Source organism: Castanea sativa, chromosome 11 (assembly GCF_040712315.1).
Source record: "Castanea sativa cultivar Marrone di Chiusa Pesio chromosome 11, ASM4071231v1".
Lineage (NCBI taxonomy): Eukaryota > Viridiplantae > Streptophyta > Magnoliopsida > Fagales > Fagaceae > Castanea > Castanea sativa.
In genome coordinates this window covers 43,513,106-43,527,586 of record NC_134023.1, presented here as the reverse complement: position 1 = coordinate 43,527,586, position 14,481 = coordinate 43,513,106, and the positions used below count along the sequence as shown (strand labels likewise).

General features: G+C 39.7%; 1 protein-coding gene across 1 annotated transcript; it reads right to left on the bottom strand.

Moving 5' to 3' along the window:
- Nucleotides 1–10,587: 10,587 nt before the first annotated feature.
- Nucleotides 10,588–14,169, bottom strand: LOC142615766 (uncharacterized). Its single transcript, XM_075788593.1, has 2 exons — nt 13,903–14,169; nt 10,588–12,959 (listed from the first exon to the last, which is right to left on the bottom strand). The coding sequence occupies exon 2, from the start codon at nt 12,915–12,917 to the stop codon at nt 11,100–11,102; it is 1,818 nt and encodes a 605-aa protein (XP_075644708.1). The 5' UTR covers nt 12,918–12,959; nt 13,903–14,169; the 3' UTR covers nt 10,588–11,099.
- Between the last annotated feature and the right edge of the window lie 312 nt (nt 14,170–14,481).

Genomic DNA, 14,481 nt, shown 5'->3' with positions numbered 1-14,481 from the left:
CATCTAAACCGGAAGATAAGAAAAAGAATCGGGATAGGAAGGGGAATGACGTAGTTGAGGAGGGTGAAGTCATTCCCTCCAAAGAGCTTGAGCCCTAGAAAGGGGAACAAATAGCAAAAGGGATGCAAAGGAAGCCCTCGGGTAAAGAGGTGATCACAGAGAGGGCAGTTGGTCATCGTCCTAGGGTTCAGGTTTGGAACCCTCCCCTAGAATTGGACGGTGCTCCTCTCCCTTTGGACTCCTCCATCCGAGACTTTCAAAAGGGGAAAACTGGCTATGTGGCAGACGCTAGGGCTATCCAAGGACCCGCCGGAACCAACCCACCCGCTGCCACCAACCGAACCCGGCCTGCCGCCGACCAAACCGATTACTCCGGCAGTCGGCGACAGATTTTATTCTCCAAAATCCAAGTTGAACCGGTCAGATATCAGATCTTCTCCTGTCAAATTCAAGGAACCTAATCCAACCGACTCATATATTTTTCTAGCGATAAAGTGTAGATTCGACGATATTTTTGAATTTTTCAAGAAGATTTAGGCTAGATCCGGTGAGATTTCGCTAAATCTAGTCAAGATCTTGCCGAAAATGGCCGAGATCTCACTGGATCTAGCAAGATTTGGCCGGAGTTCTGCCGTTTTCATCTTTTCTTGGCCAGATTCTCACTGTTTTCCAAATAATCAACTCCAACCGATCCACCCGACAACCATGGAAGCTCCGACCTGCCCAATCTAATCAACCACTTCGGTCGGTGGTGGGTTGAAATATTGACCACCCAATCTAGTTGGGTCAATTCTGGGTTGGGCACAAACTCGACCCAAACCAACCCATGGACAGGCCTAGCAGACGCCTTGAAGTAGCCACTACTTCTTCCTCAAGACATGGCCGACTTGAGGACATTAAAGAAGCACGAGGTGTTTCTAACCCTAAAAAGGGACTTGGCCATGGTAAGTTTTCCAATTCCTTATCTTCGCTAAATGTATATGCTGTTTTTACTCTTAGAGAATTCACTTTAACGTCTTCTTTCTTCTCCTTTTTTTTTTAAGGTGATCCAAACAACAAATATCGCCGAAGAGTAGGTAGATGATGCCCACAAACAGTGGAAGGATGAGGAGGGGCGACACATAGCTACGGTGGAGACCCTCACTGTGGCAGAACAAAGGATCAAGGACCTCAATACTAAGTTAACTGAGGTTGATAGGGATAGAAAAAGTGCTGAAGCTGCACTGGTCGAGGCTGAAAAGTAGGCCGAGGACCAACGTTAGTAGCTGCGAAGGGCTGAGAACCAGCTTGCAATTGCCAAGGAGCAAATAGAGGCTCAGAAGAAGAAACTAAAAAAGCCAGAGAAGGCTGCAGCCCATGCAAAGCAAGATGGCTATAACACTGGGGGTGAAAGAGACTAAAGAAAACCTTAGGGCTCAAGTTACTAGTGTCTGCCAAGGCTACTGCCTCTAAGTGTGGAACGAGGCGCTAAACTGGGTTGGGGTGGACGCTTCTTTAACACTAAGAAAGGCAAAGAATATCTTTTATCCCCCAGCCTTCCGCACGACAGGCATTTCCAACTCTCAAGTTGATGTTGCTCCTAAAGCGCTCGAGCCTAGTCAGGTTGCTCCCACCAGCACTCCTCCAGCCCCTACTAACCTAGCTAGGGAGAAGGCCTCTGAGCAAGCTAAGGAAAAGGCCTCTGAGCCAGCCAAACTCCCACCTGTGGCCAAGGATTCCTCCAAGGAAAAGGGGGTAGCCTAGGGCCAGGTACTCATACTTGCTACACTCCCTTTCACCACCGAGGAGAATCCTAAGGACAAGAATGCAGCTCAAGCCATAATGCCTGAACCTTCTACCTAGACCGTAGTGAAGACCAACCTTCTTTTGCCCAAGACCACTTAGGATTTTACTTATTATTTGTTGTTGTTGTTGTTTTTTTTTTTTTTTTAGTATGTACTCCCTCTGCCTTTTAAGGCTTTATTAATGAAAAGTGCTAAGTTCCTTTACACTATCAGTGTTTTTATGTTAATCACAATGCTAATTTATTGTTGAACATAGTTAGATTGTCCAACTGTAAGCTCAAATTACAACCTCTTCCAATTAAAGCATAATGTTGCCTTTAACCTTGACAAACACCTGTGCAATTGGTAGTCTAACAACTCAATTCCCATGCAATTAGCAATCTAACAAGTTAACTTCCAAGCAACTGATAATCTAACAACTTAACTTAGAAATAGAGTTTGTGTACCTGAGATGTTCAGCTCAAGAGGCTATGTGTGATTAAGGTCCCATTCGTAACTCCAAACAAATGTGAAGCATTAATTCATCCAAGGTATGTGGTCCGAGAAACCAAACATGACCAAGGTTTCACTTCACGCTTAAATGAATAGGAAGTGTTAATTTACCCAAGGTATGAGGTTTTAGAAACTAGATATGACCAAGATTTTGTTTAATACGTAAATAAATAACTGAAAATATTAATTTACCTAAGGTATATGGTTCGAGGAACTAGGCATGATCGAGATTCTGTTTAGCACTTAAACGAATAGGAAGTATTAATTTACCCAAAGTATGTGGTCTGAGGGACTAGGCATGACCGAGGTTCTGTTTAACACTTAGGGGAATATGGAAGCATTAATTTACCCAAGGTATATGGTCCGAGGAAACAGACATGACCAAAGTCTGTTTAACACTTAGATAAATAACTAAAAGTATTAATTTACCTAAAGTATGTGATTCCTCGGACCACATACCTTGAATAGGAAATATTAATTTTTCCAAGGTATGTGGTCCAAGGAACTAAGCATGACCGAGATTCTGTTAAACACTTAAATGAATAGGATGTATTAATTTACCCAAGGTATGTGGTCCGAGGAACCTAGCATGACTAAGCTTCTATTTAACACTTGAATGAATAGGAGCAACACACATAATAATGAAAACAAAAAAAAGGGCAAGATCGCTTTTCATTAATAATAGTATCTTCGTAGGTTATTTACATTCCACGGATGTGGTACAATATTTTCATCCAAGTGTTCTAAAAAGTAAGCCCATATACCAGCTACTAAGGTGATACGGTATAGCCCCTCCCAATTAGGCTCCAGTTTTCCCCAAGATGGGTTCTTCGCGGTACCTACTACCTTCCTTAACACCAAGTCACCTGGTGCCAATGGTCTTGCCTTCACGCCTGTATCATACTCCTGTTTAAGCTTCTACTGGTAATGCGCCAGTTGTACCATAGTAGCCTCCCTTCGCTCATCAACCAAATCTAAGATCCTCTCCAATAATCGATCATTACTGTCTAAAGTGAACGTGCTTGTCCTTAGAGTTAGAAACCCAATCTCTAGTGGAATCATAGCCTCGGATCCATATGTCATTGAAAAGGGCGTCTCTCCGGTGGACCAACGAGGAGTGGTCCGATATGTCTAGAGAACGTGTGGTAGCTCTTCCACCCATCTACCATTTGTTTCATCTAACCTCTTTTTAAGCCCATTCACTATGACTTTGTTGACTGCTTCAACTTACCCATTTCCTTATGGATAAACTGAAGTTGAATATTTGTTCCTAATGCCCAATTTACAACAGTATCTCCTGAAGGCTTTACTGTTAAACTGGAGTCCATTATCCGAGATAAGGGTGTGAGGAATCCCAAATCGAGTAACAATGTTCTTCCAAACAAACTTTTTTGCATCTATGTCCCTAATATTGGATAATGGCTTAGCTTCCACCCACTTTGTGAAGTAATCAATTCCAACTAGAAGCCATCTTCAGTTTCCCACTGCCTTAGGAAATGGTCCTACAATATCCAGGCCCCACTGAGCAAATGGCCATGGAGTAGACAGAGGATTGAGTACACCTCCAAGCTGATGAATGTTCGGAGCAAATCTCTAGCATTGATCACACTTTTTACATACTTTTGTGCCTTTTTTTGCATACTGGACCACCAATACCCTTAGGTAAGAGCTCTATGTGATAACGATCTGCCCCCGTATGACTTCCACATATTCCCTCATGCAGATTTTCCAAAAGTGGTTCCACTACCTCGGGATGAACACAAAGCAAGTATGGTTCAGAGAAAAATGTTTGTACAACTTTTGCTCCTCGAACAACAAAAAATGAGGAGCTTTCCTCCGTACCTTCTCTACTTCCCTACTCTCATGAGGCAAAACCCCTTCCTTGAGAAATAGGACTATGAGATCCATCCAACTAGGTCCAACCCTAATCTGGTGTGCCTGAACTTTCCCCTTCTCTTCCTCGGTATGCCTGTCCAGATCCTCAACAAGTATGACCTAAGGAAGATCTTGTCCAGAAAATGTTGCTAAAGTTGCCAAGGAATCTGCATGCGTGTTTCTACTTCTCGGGATTTATTGTATAGTGCAAGAATCAAGACCTGACTGCAAACGCCGAGCTTGACTCAGATACTCTTGCATTCTCACATTCCTTGCTTTCAACTCTCCCTTCACTTGCCCTACAACCAGCCTTGAGTCTGAAAATGCTTCAACAGTTTTTCTTCCCATCTTCCTAACCATGGCTATCCCAACCAATAAAGTCTCATACTCTGTCTCATTATTCGTAGCCGAGAAGCCCAACCTCAAGGACTTCTCAATGATAATTCCATCTAGAGACACTATTACCAACCCTACTCCAGATCCCGTTTAATTTGCCATACCATCTATGTATAACTTTCAAGGTGAGGGCCTATGTAGAGTAATTGCTGAAACTTGCTTCCCTTCAACTCCGAGTTCCTTGGCCTCTCCCTGTACTAGAGACTTGGTAAACTCTGCAACAAAATCCGCAAGCACTTGCCCTTTTAATTGAGGTACAAGGCAAGTATTTTATGTCAAATGCACCTAAAATCGTTCCCCATTTAGCAATTCTCCCCTTATAATTAGTCTTTCGCAAAAGCGACTGCAGAGGGAGTTGGGTCAAAACTACCACTGTGTGTGCTTAGAAGTAATGGAGAAGCTTCCGCGTAGTGTGTACCACGGCCAAGATGGCCTTTTCTAAAGGAAAGTAACGAACTTCAGCTTCTTGTAGCGATTTACTCACATAATAGACTGGCCTCTGTACCCCATCCTAGTTAACTTTTGGACCTCTTTAGGATTCCGAGGTGGTTGTAAATTATTAATCACTTTAATTTGATCAGGGTTAACTTCAATTCCACAATGTGTGACCATATAAACCAAAAACTTGCTCGAGCTAATGCCAAAAGAACACTTAGATGCATTAAGACGCAATTTATGCCTCCTCAACACTTTAAAGACACTTCCGAGGTCCCCCAAATGCTTGGCAGCCACCTTACTTTTTACCAACATATCATCAATGTAGACCTCAATATTCTTGCCCAACTAGAACTCAAACATTCTAGTCATCATCCTTTGGTAAGTCGACCCTACATTCTTCAATCCAAAAGGCATCACCTTATAATAATAATTCCTAATAGGAGTCACAAAAGTAGTCTTCTCCTGGTTAGCTAGAGCTAATGGTATTTGATGGTACTCCTGAAAGGCGTCCAAAAAGCTCATTCGAGGATATCCAACCATCGCGTCCACTAACTAGTCTATTCGGGGTACTGAGAAGGGATCCTTTAGACAGGCTTTATTTAAATCCGTGAAATCCACACACACTCACCATTTCTCACTCTTCTTCTTCACTACCACCGTATTGGCCAACCATTCTAGGTAAAAGACTTTTTTTTATTGCCCTTGCACACTTAAGCTTCACGACTTCTTCTTTAACAGCCTCAACATGCTCTGATGGTTGCTTCTTTGGAACAACGTTTGGATTGACATTCCAATGAGGACATATGAAGTCCGGGTCCACTCTAGGGGCTTCATAGGCGCTCCAAGCAAAAAATCCAAATTCCTTCATAGGAAAACTAGCAGTTTCTCCTTCTCTTAAGGAGGCAACTGGACCTCAATCTGAAAAAACTTTTCTTCATCAACATCTATTGTAATATTCTCTAACCCCTCGCATTTCGCCTCTTCATCCATGGCACTCAAGAATACTCCCATTTCCATTAGTTGCTATAAAGCCTTGTCCGAGGACATCAAGGATTCGTCTTCAGACTGGCGTTTGACAGTAGCAACCAAGTATTGCCTTGTCATAGCCTGACTTCCAACTAGTTCCTCAACACAATCCCCAAAAGGATATTTCACCTTCAAGTACAGAGTTAAAGATACAGCTTCCATAGCATGAAGCCACAGTCTCGCCAAAATGGCAGTATAAGGTTAATAAGCGTCCACCACAATGAAACTAACCTCCACTACTTTAGAGCCCACCTAAACAGACAGCTTAATCATACCCTTTGGGACAACATTCTTCCCGTCAAATCTCACTAGGGGAGAATCATAACTAACCAAATCCTCAGGCTTTAACTTAAGCCCCGTATACAAATCAGGATACATGATCTCTGCACCGCTACCCTGGTCTACCAGAACCCTCTTTACATCATAACCTCCAATCTGAGTGGTAACCACTAAAGTATCATCATGTGGCTGATGAGTTTCGGCCTTATCCTAATCAGAAAAACATAGGACTGGTCAGGCTTGCACCTTCACTCACTTACCCATAGAGGCTGAGTCCTTGGCGTGTGAATTTGACACAGAAATCACTTTGGATTGGCACATATCTGCTCGATTTAGGGCCACCAGAATCACATTAATTGTTCCCAGGGATGGTCTCAAATAGTTCTCCCGCTGAGGGACTGACCCGACCTGGCTTCCTTGTGTAGATGGTTGGAACAAAAATTGCTTCAATTTCCCGACCTTGATCAACTGCTCCAAATGGTCCCTCAAAATTCTTCAATCTTCCGTGTGCCCATGGTCCCGATGATACTGGCAGTGCAAACTTTGATTGCGCTAGGAGGGATCCCCTTCCATCTTATTTGGCCACTTAAAGTACGGCTCATTTTTTATCTTGTCAAGGATTTGGTGCACAGGTTCCTTGAAAAATGTGTTAATTATTTGTGTAATAGACTGCCCTCTAGCCCTTGGAAAGTCCTTTCTGGTCCTATTGTTATTGTACCTATCCGACCTGAAATCTCTTCGATTAGGGGGGATCACTTTAGCCTTCCTCTTCCCTAACTGTTGATCTTCCTCGACCCGTTTGTATTCGTCAATACGATCCATCAATTGGCGCATGCTACGTGCAGACTTTCTAGTCAAGGATTTTCTCAACTCACTCTCAATGGGGAGCCTGACCTTAAATGTCCTTATAGCCACATCTTCAAAATCTTCATCTATCTCATTAAACATCTCCCAATACCTGTCGGAGTAAGTCTTCAAAGTTTCCCCCTCTCTTATCGCCATTAACAATAAGGAATCTAAGGGATGAGAACCTTGTTGCACGTAACAAATCGAGCCCCAAAGGCCCTGGTAAGTTCTTGAAAGGAGCTAATAGAGCCCTCTTCCAACCCATCAAACCGTCTCATTGCCACAAGCCCTAAACTAGATGGAAACACTTTACACATCAGTGCTTCATTCCTCAAGTGAACTGCCATCCTCTGATTAAAATGGCTTATATGCCCTACCGGGTCCGTCCTACCATTATACATGGTAAAAGTTGGGTGTGTGAACCGCCGAGAAAGCTTTGCCTTCTCAATCCTCTGTGTAAATGGTGACCTTGAGATTTGGCGCAAACCCTTACTCATAGCATCATTTCTAAAGCCCCTATAAGCTGGGCTCTTACTCTTTTGCTTATAATGGCGTTCCTCATTGTCAGAGAGAGATTCACTAGGAGGAGTCATTTATCTGGGCCTATAACTGTCATCATCTTCAGATGGGGACCATGAGCTCGACGGAGACCCCCTCATTTACTTACGATGTAACTTCCTCTACAAATTATCTATCTCCCGTTGCAAGTTTCTAGTATCCTCCCCATGTGAAACCCGACTCCCAGTTTTAGATTGGCTTCTACTGGTGTGAGTCATATGCACACTCACTTCATGATGTTGAGATCCCACAGATTCTTCTCAGTTTGGCCTTGAACCCACCATAATTGCACAAGCTCAAGAGTGTTCAAGTTTTCCATAGACAACGCCAATTGTAAGGATACGATTTGATCCACAACCCAAGAGATTTGTACAATGGCCCAATGAGCCCAAAACAATAAATTTGATAGAGAATGAGCTTGTTACTAAACGTTCAATGAGTTAGAATATAGATCACAATAGGCTGGTTGACGTTAGAATGAGTAAGACAAACAATTTGAAAAGAATAAGTACTCATCGGTCAGGTTTGAGGATGGTATGTTCTTATATATTTCTCCTAAACTAATACAAATATTCAAGTTCTTTGTTACACAGTGATTTTTCTTCTAGATTTCTGATGCCCCTCTTGTAATGGAATCCTTCCCTTTTATATTCTCTTCCCCTATTTCATCTCAGCCTTCAACGTGTAGATCAGATTGCTAATCTTCTTGATACTTATCCCATTAGCACCTTATTGAAATCTTTGTGGGTAGCTGTAAGGTTGAAAGTCACTGTTCAGGTATCACTTTCACATTAATGCAGCTAGGAGGTTAGATGCAGAGCATTTAATTCAGTCGTAACAGCTTTCTTCCCAGATATTTCTCAATTCTCTGTTGACCCAACTCTTTCTAAAGATTATCCTTCCAAGCATGGCTGCCTACTGCCCAATACTTGATGGGTAGTTGGACTTTAGGATTCCACTTCGTTGGCCGAGGAGGGATTGCTCCTCGGACAACGTCACCTATTCATTATGATCAGACCTCTTCATCGGCCCAGTAATCTACTTGTCCTCACTGATACGTTCTTGTCTTCGGGCTCTTTAACGTCCTCGGGTGCGGCCTACGACCCAATATCCTTTTCTGGGTCCTTCATCCTTACACCACTTATGCCCCTTTCTATGGGAATGTGAATTCCCTTTGAAAAAGTTTGGTATCCACATTCCCATGCTAGATAAAGTTACATTTTATATAAATTGAAAATATTACTCATTCTCCCTATCTTTTTAACCAATAATTTTTTTTTTAAAAATTATTATTATAAATTGACAATATAATTAATTATTTTGGTATTATATATGCCATTTAAAAAATTTTATACTATAGTTTTATTGTATTTTCCATGATTTATAGTTCATAAAAAAAAAAGACTTGATGTTGTATTTATGAATCAAATGGTATTTTGGGAAGGATAAATAATTCTTATAAATTTCTTAGAAAAAACGAAATATAAGCATCTCATATTCTCATAATTTTTATTAGATTCTAAATTAAACCAAACATTGAAATAGTTACATTCCCAATAATTCAGATTGCTAGGCATTACACCCTAAGAATCTAGATGCTGGATAATGTGAATTATCCTGCACTAAATGCCACCTTATATAAATTGACAGTGCTGTTTATGTTTTTCAATTAAGATTGAGATTGGAAAATTACATGTTGTAATATAATTGAATCTGTAATGTGTTATCAAAATTCAAGTTGAAAAGTCCAAGATGGACCATAAATCACCTCATACACATGAATAATTTTGAAGAATATTATCATAGAAGAAAGCAAACATCAGTCCTCACAGTATTATGGTTGGAATATTGTTTAGATGGTCCATACAATACAAAGACTTTCTATTGTGATTGAGAAATATTCTAGCTGGTTCTTTCGAGTTGCAATCCGTCACCATACATGATTGAATGTATTAACAGTAGAGGGCCAATTGGTAGCACTAGTTGATTGTTCAAAGCATAATTAAGTTAAGGGTGGCAATCATGATCGAATTGTTTAAGTGTCAAAGTCAATTGTTCAAATTCAAGCAATAAAATGAAACTTGTTCAAATAAACAAGTAAAGGTAAAGGTAATACTAGATTGCACAACTCTCATCGGCCAGATTCCTCAAGCAAAGATGAGCCACTACTTCTATGAAGCAAAGTGTGTTGATGCTTTAGCCAAAAAAGGTCTAGCTCTAGATCAGGATATTATGTATTTTGATAGTCTGCCTATAGACTTATATTTGCTTTTGTTTTAAGATACTGTGGCTTTGTTATTGTTGATTTTGTTTGTCCGGCTTTACCAAAAAAAAGAAGGTAAAGGTAATACTTGTAATCCTTTTTTAATGTAATTGGGAGAAGAAGAAAGTGTGAATAAGGCTCATAGGGTAAGAACTTGTAATCATAAATATCACCAAAAAAAGAAGGTAAAGGTAATACTTGTAATCCTTTTTTAATGTAATTGGGAGAAGAAGAAAGTGTGGATAATGCTCATAGGGTAAGAACTTGTAATCACAAATATCAAAGAACTATGATCGAGCTAGTTGACCTCCCATCTTTCCAAGAAGAAAGGAACCTCAATACTTCAAAACATGAAAGTGATATAGTGTCAATAAGCATTGTTTTGCCATTGTTTTGTCACACCATGAAAGTGATATAGTGTCAAGAAGCATTGTTTTGTCACATCATGAATTTTGACCATATATTGGCTATAATTATGTATAACGTTAAACTATATATAGTATATATCTAAGTATCTTATGATATTGGAAACTGATAGCTTGTATGAACAAAAGCCTGCCTAAATAACACGCTTAGTCAATGTAGTTCTATGCTTTGTAAGTCAATCTGCTTCTTGTTGACCAGGTAACATAGCGTAAAATACTCTTCATTTGCACTGTGGGATAAAAAGCTCACCATCATTAATTACATCAATACAGATAGCCACTCAAAAAGGAAACATGCCTGACCTTGAGAGGTCTTACCTAAGGGAGACACCATTTATATGTACTTTTACAATATTACTATAAAAGAGTATTTCTAGTAAATACACCTTTCAGACTTAACCAATAACAAACTATGCTTTATGGTAAATAGAGGAGCCCATTTTTTGGCTGCTAGGAATTCTCACCAAAGGAAAAGAATGTTTGGAGGCTCAAACAATACCTTAACTAGCTAAGAATACCTTTTGGTATTAAACTATGTATAGAAGGGTAGGCTTTCTCTCCTGCACCAAGCAAATGATCAAGTGTTTTTTCAGTACACCTGAGAAGCCTCATATGGACTAGCCAGTCAGTTCCATCTTTGCCAATGTAACTCTGGAAGCCAGCCAGTTGCAAAGGACTCTGGATTCAGTTGTTAATTGCCATGAGCTGGAAATTATGCTACTTATCCATATCCAAATATTCATCAAATTTTCTACTGCTAGCACACTCCATTAGAGCTTTTGCATTGATTTCTCTACCACATCTCCATACGTAATTCAGACCAACAAGAAGCTCAGTGATTAATGCTTCTGTCTTCTCTTGATTTGCAAAGTAAAGGGTTTGTACCAGAAGAACGTTTGTCCTTGAAACCAAGTTCTGCTGCTCAAAACTCCTCTCAGATTGCCATCTTATCATGTTATGAGCAAGTGGCGCCAACCATTCTAATATCCCCGACATCGCATCGCTCCACTCTCCTGCAAGAACTGTATCACAAACTGATGCAGTGAAATTCTTGGAGATTGGCTTCAGCTTTGCTCTAATGGCTGCTCTCACACTTATGGGTAACATATTGTACAGGTCATCTCTTGCATCAAGACCAATCAAGTGTGGAGATGCCGCCAGTTTCTCAATTATGATAATAACATTTGCATAGTGCAATGCTAAAGCAACACCGCCAAGGGTTTCAGGTGGAGCATCCAACAACTTGCGCTTGGAATTGAAGACTGATAGATTAGAACAATCACTTATTCCGGGAGCAAGAATGTCCGCATCACTATCTTTGGCTCCATTCAGATTTCCTGACTGAACATCGTTCGGACTTAAATAACAATTGGCAACAGGAGAGCTATTTCCACCAATCAAGCATCCTTTAAAAGGTCCAACTTGAGTAAGTCGGTTTGGTTTTGAAGTTGGTTTCCTTCCATGAGTCGCAGGTGACTGCACTTGACTCTGCCATTTCTTCTGGTTGATTTTATCTGATCCAGAAATTGGACCTGATTTTGTCATTCCTCCACTTGCAAGAGGGCCTGAATAGAAGCTGACATTTTTATTCTTTCCAGAAATAGGACCTGACTTTGTGGTTGGACCACCAAGAGGGCCTGAGTAGAAGTAGTTGGTTTTTTTTTTTCTTGAAATTGGTCCTGATTTAGCAATAAACCCCCCCAGGGGACCCGATGCAAATTTAGAATGACCATTCTTGGAAATATGAACTGAAGATTGAAACAGTCCAGAAACTGATTGGCTGCGTGGGATATAATCAGAATTCAGATCTCTTGAATGTTGGACATCAAGATCTGCCATCTGTTGAATTCCAAAGACACGTTTGATCCTTCTGAATATTGTGAAAATAGATCCTGCCAAAAGACGAACCGTGTAATCGTAAGTCTTGTTCCACAGAGAGATATGTTGCATATTTTTCACCTCCTGCCGTTTCCATGCAACCTTCTTCTGATATTCAAGCAAATGTACACCATCTGAGTCACCATTAGCCTTCATTCTCTTTAGAGTCTGTTCTAGATCTGAAAAAATCTCCATTTCCTGATACAAGTTTGCATTTGCTGCAACAAACCTTTCCATCTTCTTGACTTTCTTTTCCATCTTCCTCGATGAAAATTCCCACCCATATGTGTCATTGCCTCTGTTGATTAGAACCTCAAAAGCATGCTCAAAATTCTTCAAACCAGGATCACTGCACTTCTTCCCAATCCTGGCCACAGATTTTGCCACATGTACCATATTCTCAAACATCTCTTCACATACCAACCTTCCAATGAAATCCTCATCTTCCGAGATAAGCTTCTTTATACCCACTGAATTTGTGATCTCTTCTCTCAATTTAGAAATTTGCTTATCACTTAAAGATTGCCATTGATGAACCAGCTTAGACATCAAGCTTGCAACTTCAAATGCTAACACTCCAATCACTGCCTTCCCAGGACCAGCCTCATGCTTCCGTGGAGTCTTCCACAGACTACGAAACCACCCTTCCGCAACCATATCTTACCCCAGAAAATCTGAGACACAGTCTCTAAGCCAAACCTGCCATCATATATTTCAATTATGGACTAAATATCAAAAACTAAACTATGACCAAATAGCCAAGACAAACAACTGAGAGAACAAGAGAATCAGCTTCTTGTAACAAAAAAATTCAGAAAATCAGAGAAACTTTGAAACAATCCCAATTCTTTTAACCAGCTCTCCTTGTTGGCTTTGAAGGGATTTAACAAGGCCATAAGTCAAGACTTCCACAGTAAGTAGAGAGAGAAGAGTTTTTCGTTTTCTTGGATAAACAAGTCCAAAACAATATTCTGATTAACAATGAATAACCAAAAACTGTCACTGTCTTAGGTTTGCTTTGTTGATGTTGGAATCTATGTGTGTGTATTTATATATATGGCATCTAAAACTTTCATGCATCCAAAATCAATCCAATTTTACTGTTTTTTATTTTCTTATTTTTTAAATCATGCACTGAACTGGGTTTATTCCAGAAAAAAAATTAAAAAAATAAAACTGGGTCTATTTCAACTATTTAAGTCAATGAAATTAAAGTTATCTTTTTTTTTTTTTAGAATCCTAACAAAAGTCATAAAAATTCAATCTTCTCTTTTCTTATCCTATCTTTTCTACATTTTTCTCAGCCACCAGCATTAACCAAAAAGCAAAAATTCACAAAAATATACTAACTCACAAGAATATGTTCTAAAACCAGAAACAGAAATGACATGAACCTAAAATTCACATCCAAATCCCATCATATCAGCCAAATCCCACAACCATAATATTCACACAAAAAAAACCCAGTACTCTGCACCAAAAGCTTGTGCCTATACTTCAACCATTGAACTTCATAATCAAAAAAATTCACAAACCAACAATCCTAAACCAGATTTACATGACACCATGAAGCAAAATAAGCAAAAGGGTATATTCAAAGAAAAGTAGATACTTAGTGCAAAAACAAAAAATACAAACTCACCGATCACATGAAGAAGAAACTGACCCAAGAATATTTTGAGGTCCAAAGTCCAAAGCAAAGGTGGGGGAGACTCAAAGAGAGAGAGAGAATGAGAAGTGGGAAGTAACGAGGAAGGTGCAGTGGAGAGACTAGTTTTCCAGCCACATGGAGGAAAGCTAGAACTAGAAAGAAAATGTGAGAAAGGAAGAGCGGAAAGAAACCGAGTGAAATTAAAGATAGACACACTTGCTCACACTAGTGATTTTTATTTCTAAGTGCTCATTTTGCACTTTGGACCCCCTTGCTTTTCTCGTATTTAACTCTTTTTGTCCCACAGATTCTTGTGTTTTCTTGTTTTGTATTTTTATATTTAACTCTTAAAGGTTGTTGTTATACATCAATTTTAATAGAAAATTTACTTTTAAAAAATCGCTTGTCTCTTATGGAAAAAAAAAAAAAAAATCACTTGTCATTTTGTATGGAGAATTTAGCAGTACACAATTTTTTTTTTTAATGTATCAAACCTACCTAATAAGTGTTATTCTATTATTATAATATAATAAATGAACGGTTAAGATTAGGTAAGTATGATATACGAAA

Excerpts from the sequence above, each read along its gene's own strand:
- LOC142615766 (XM_075788593.1), bottom strand. The coding sequence starts at position 12,917 with ATGGTTGCGGAAGGGTGGTTTCGTAGTCTGTGGAAGACTCCACGGAAG.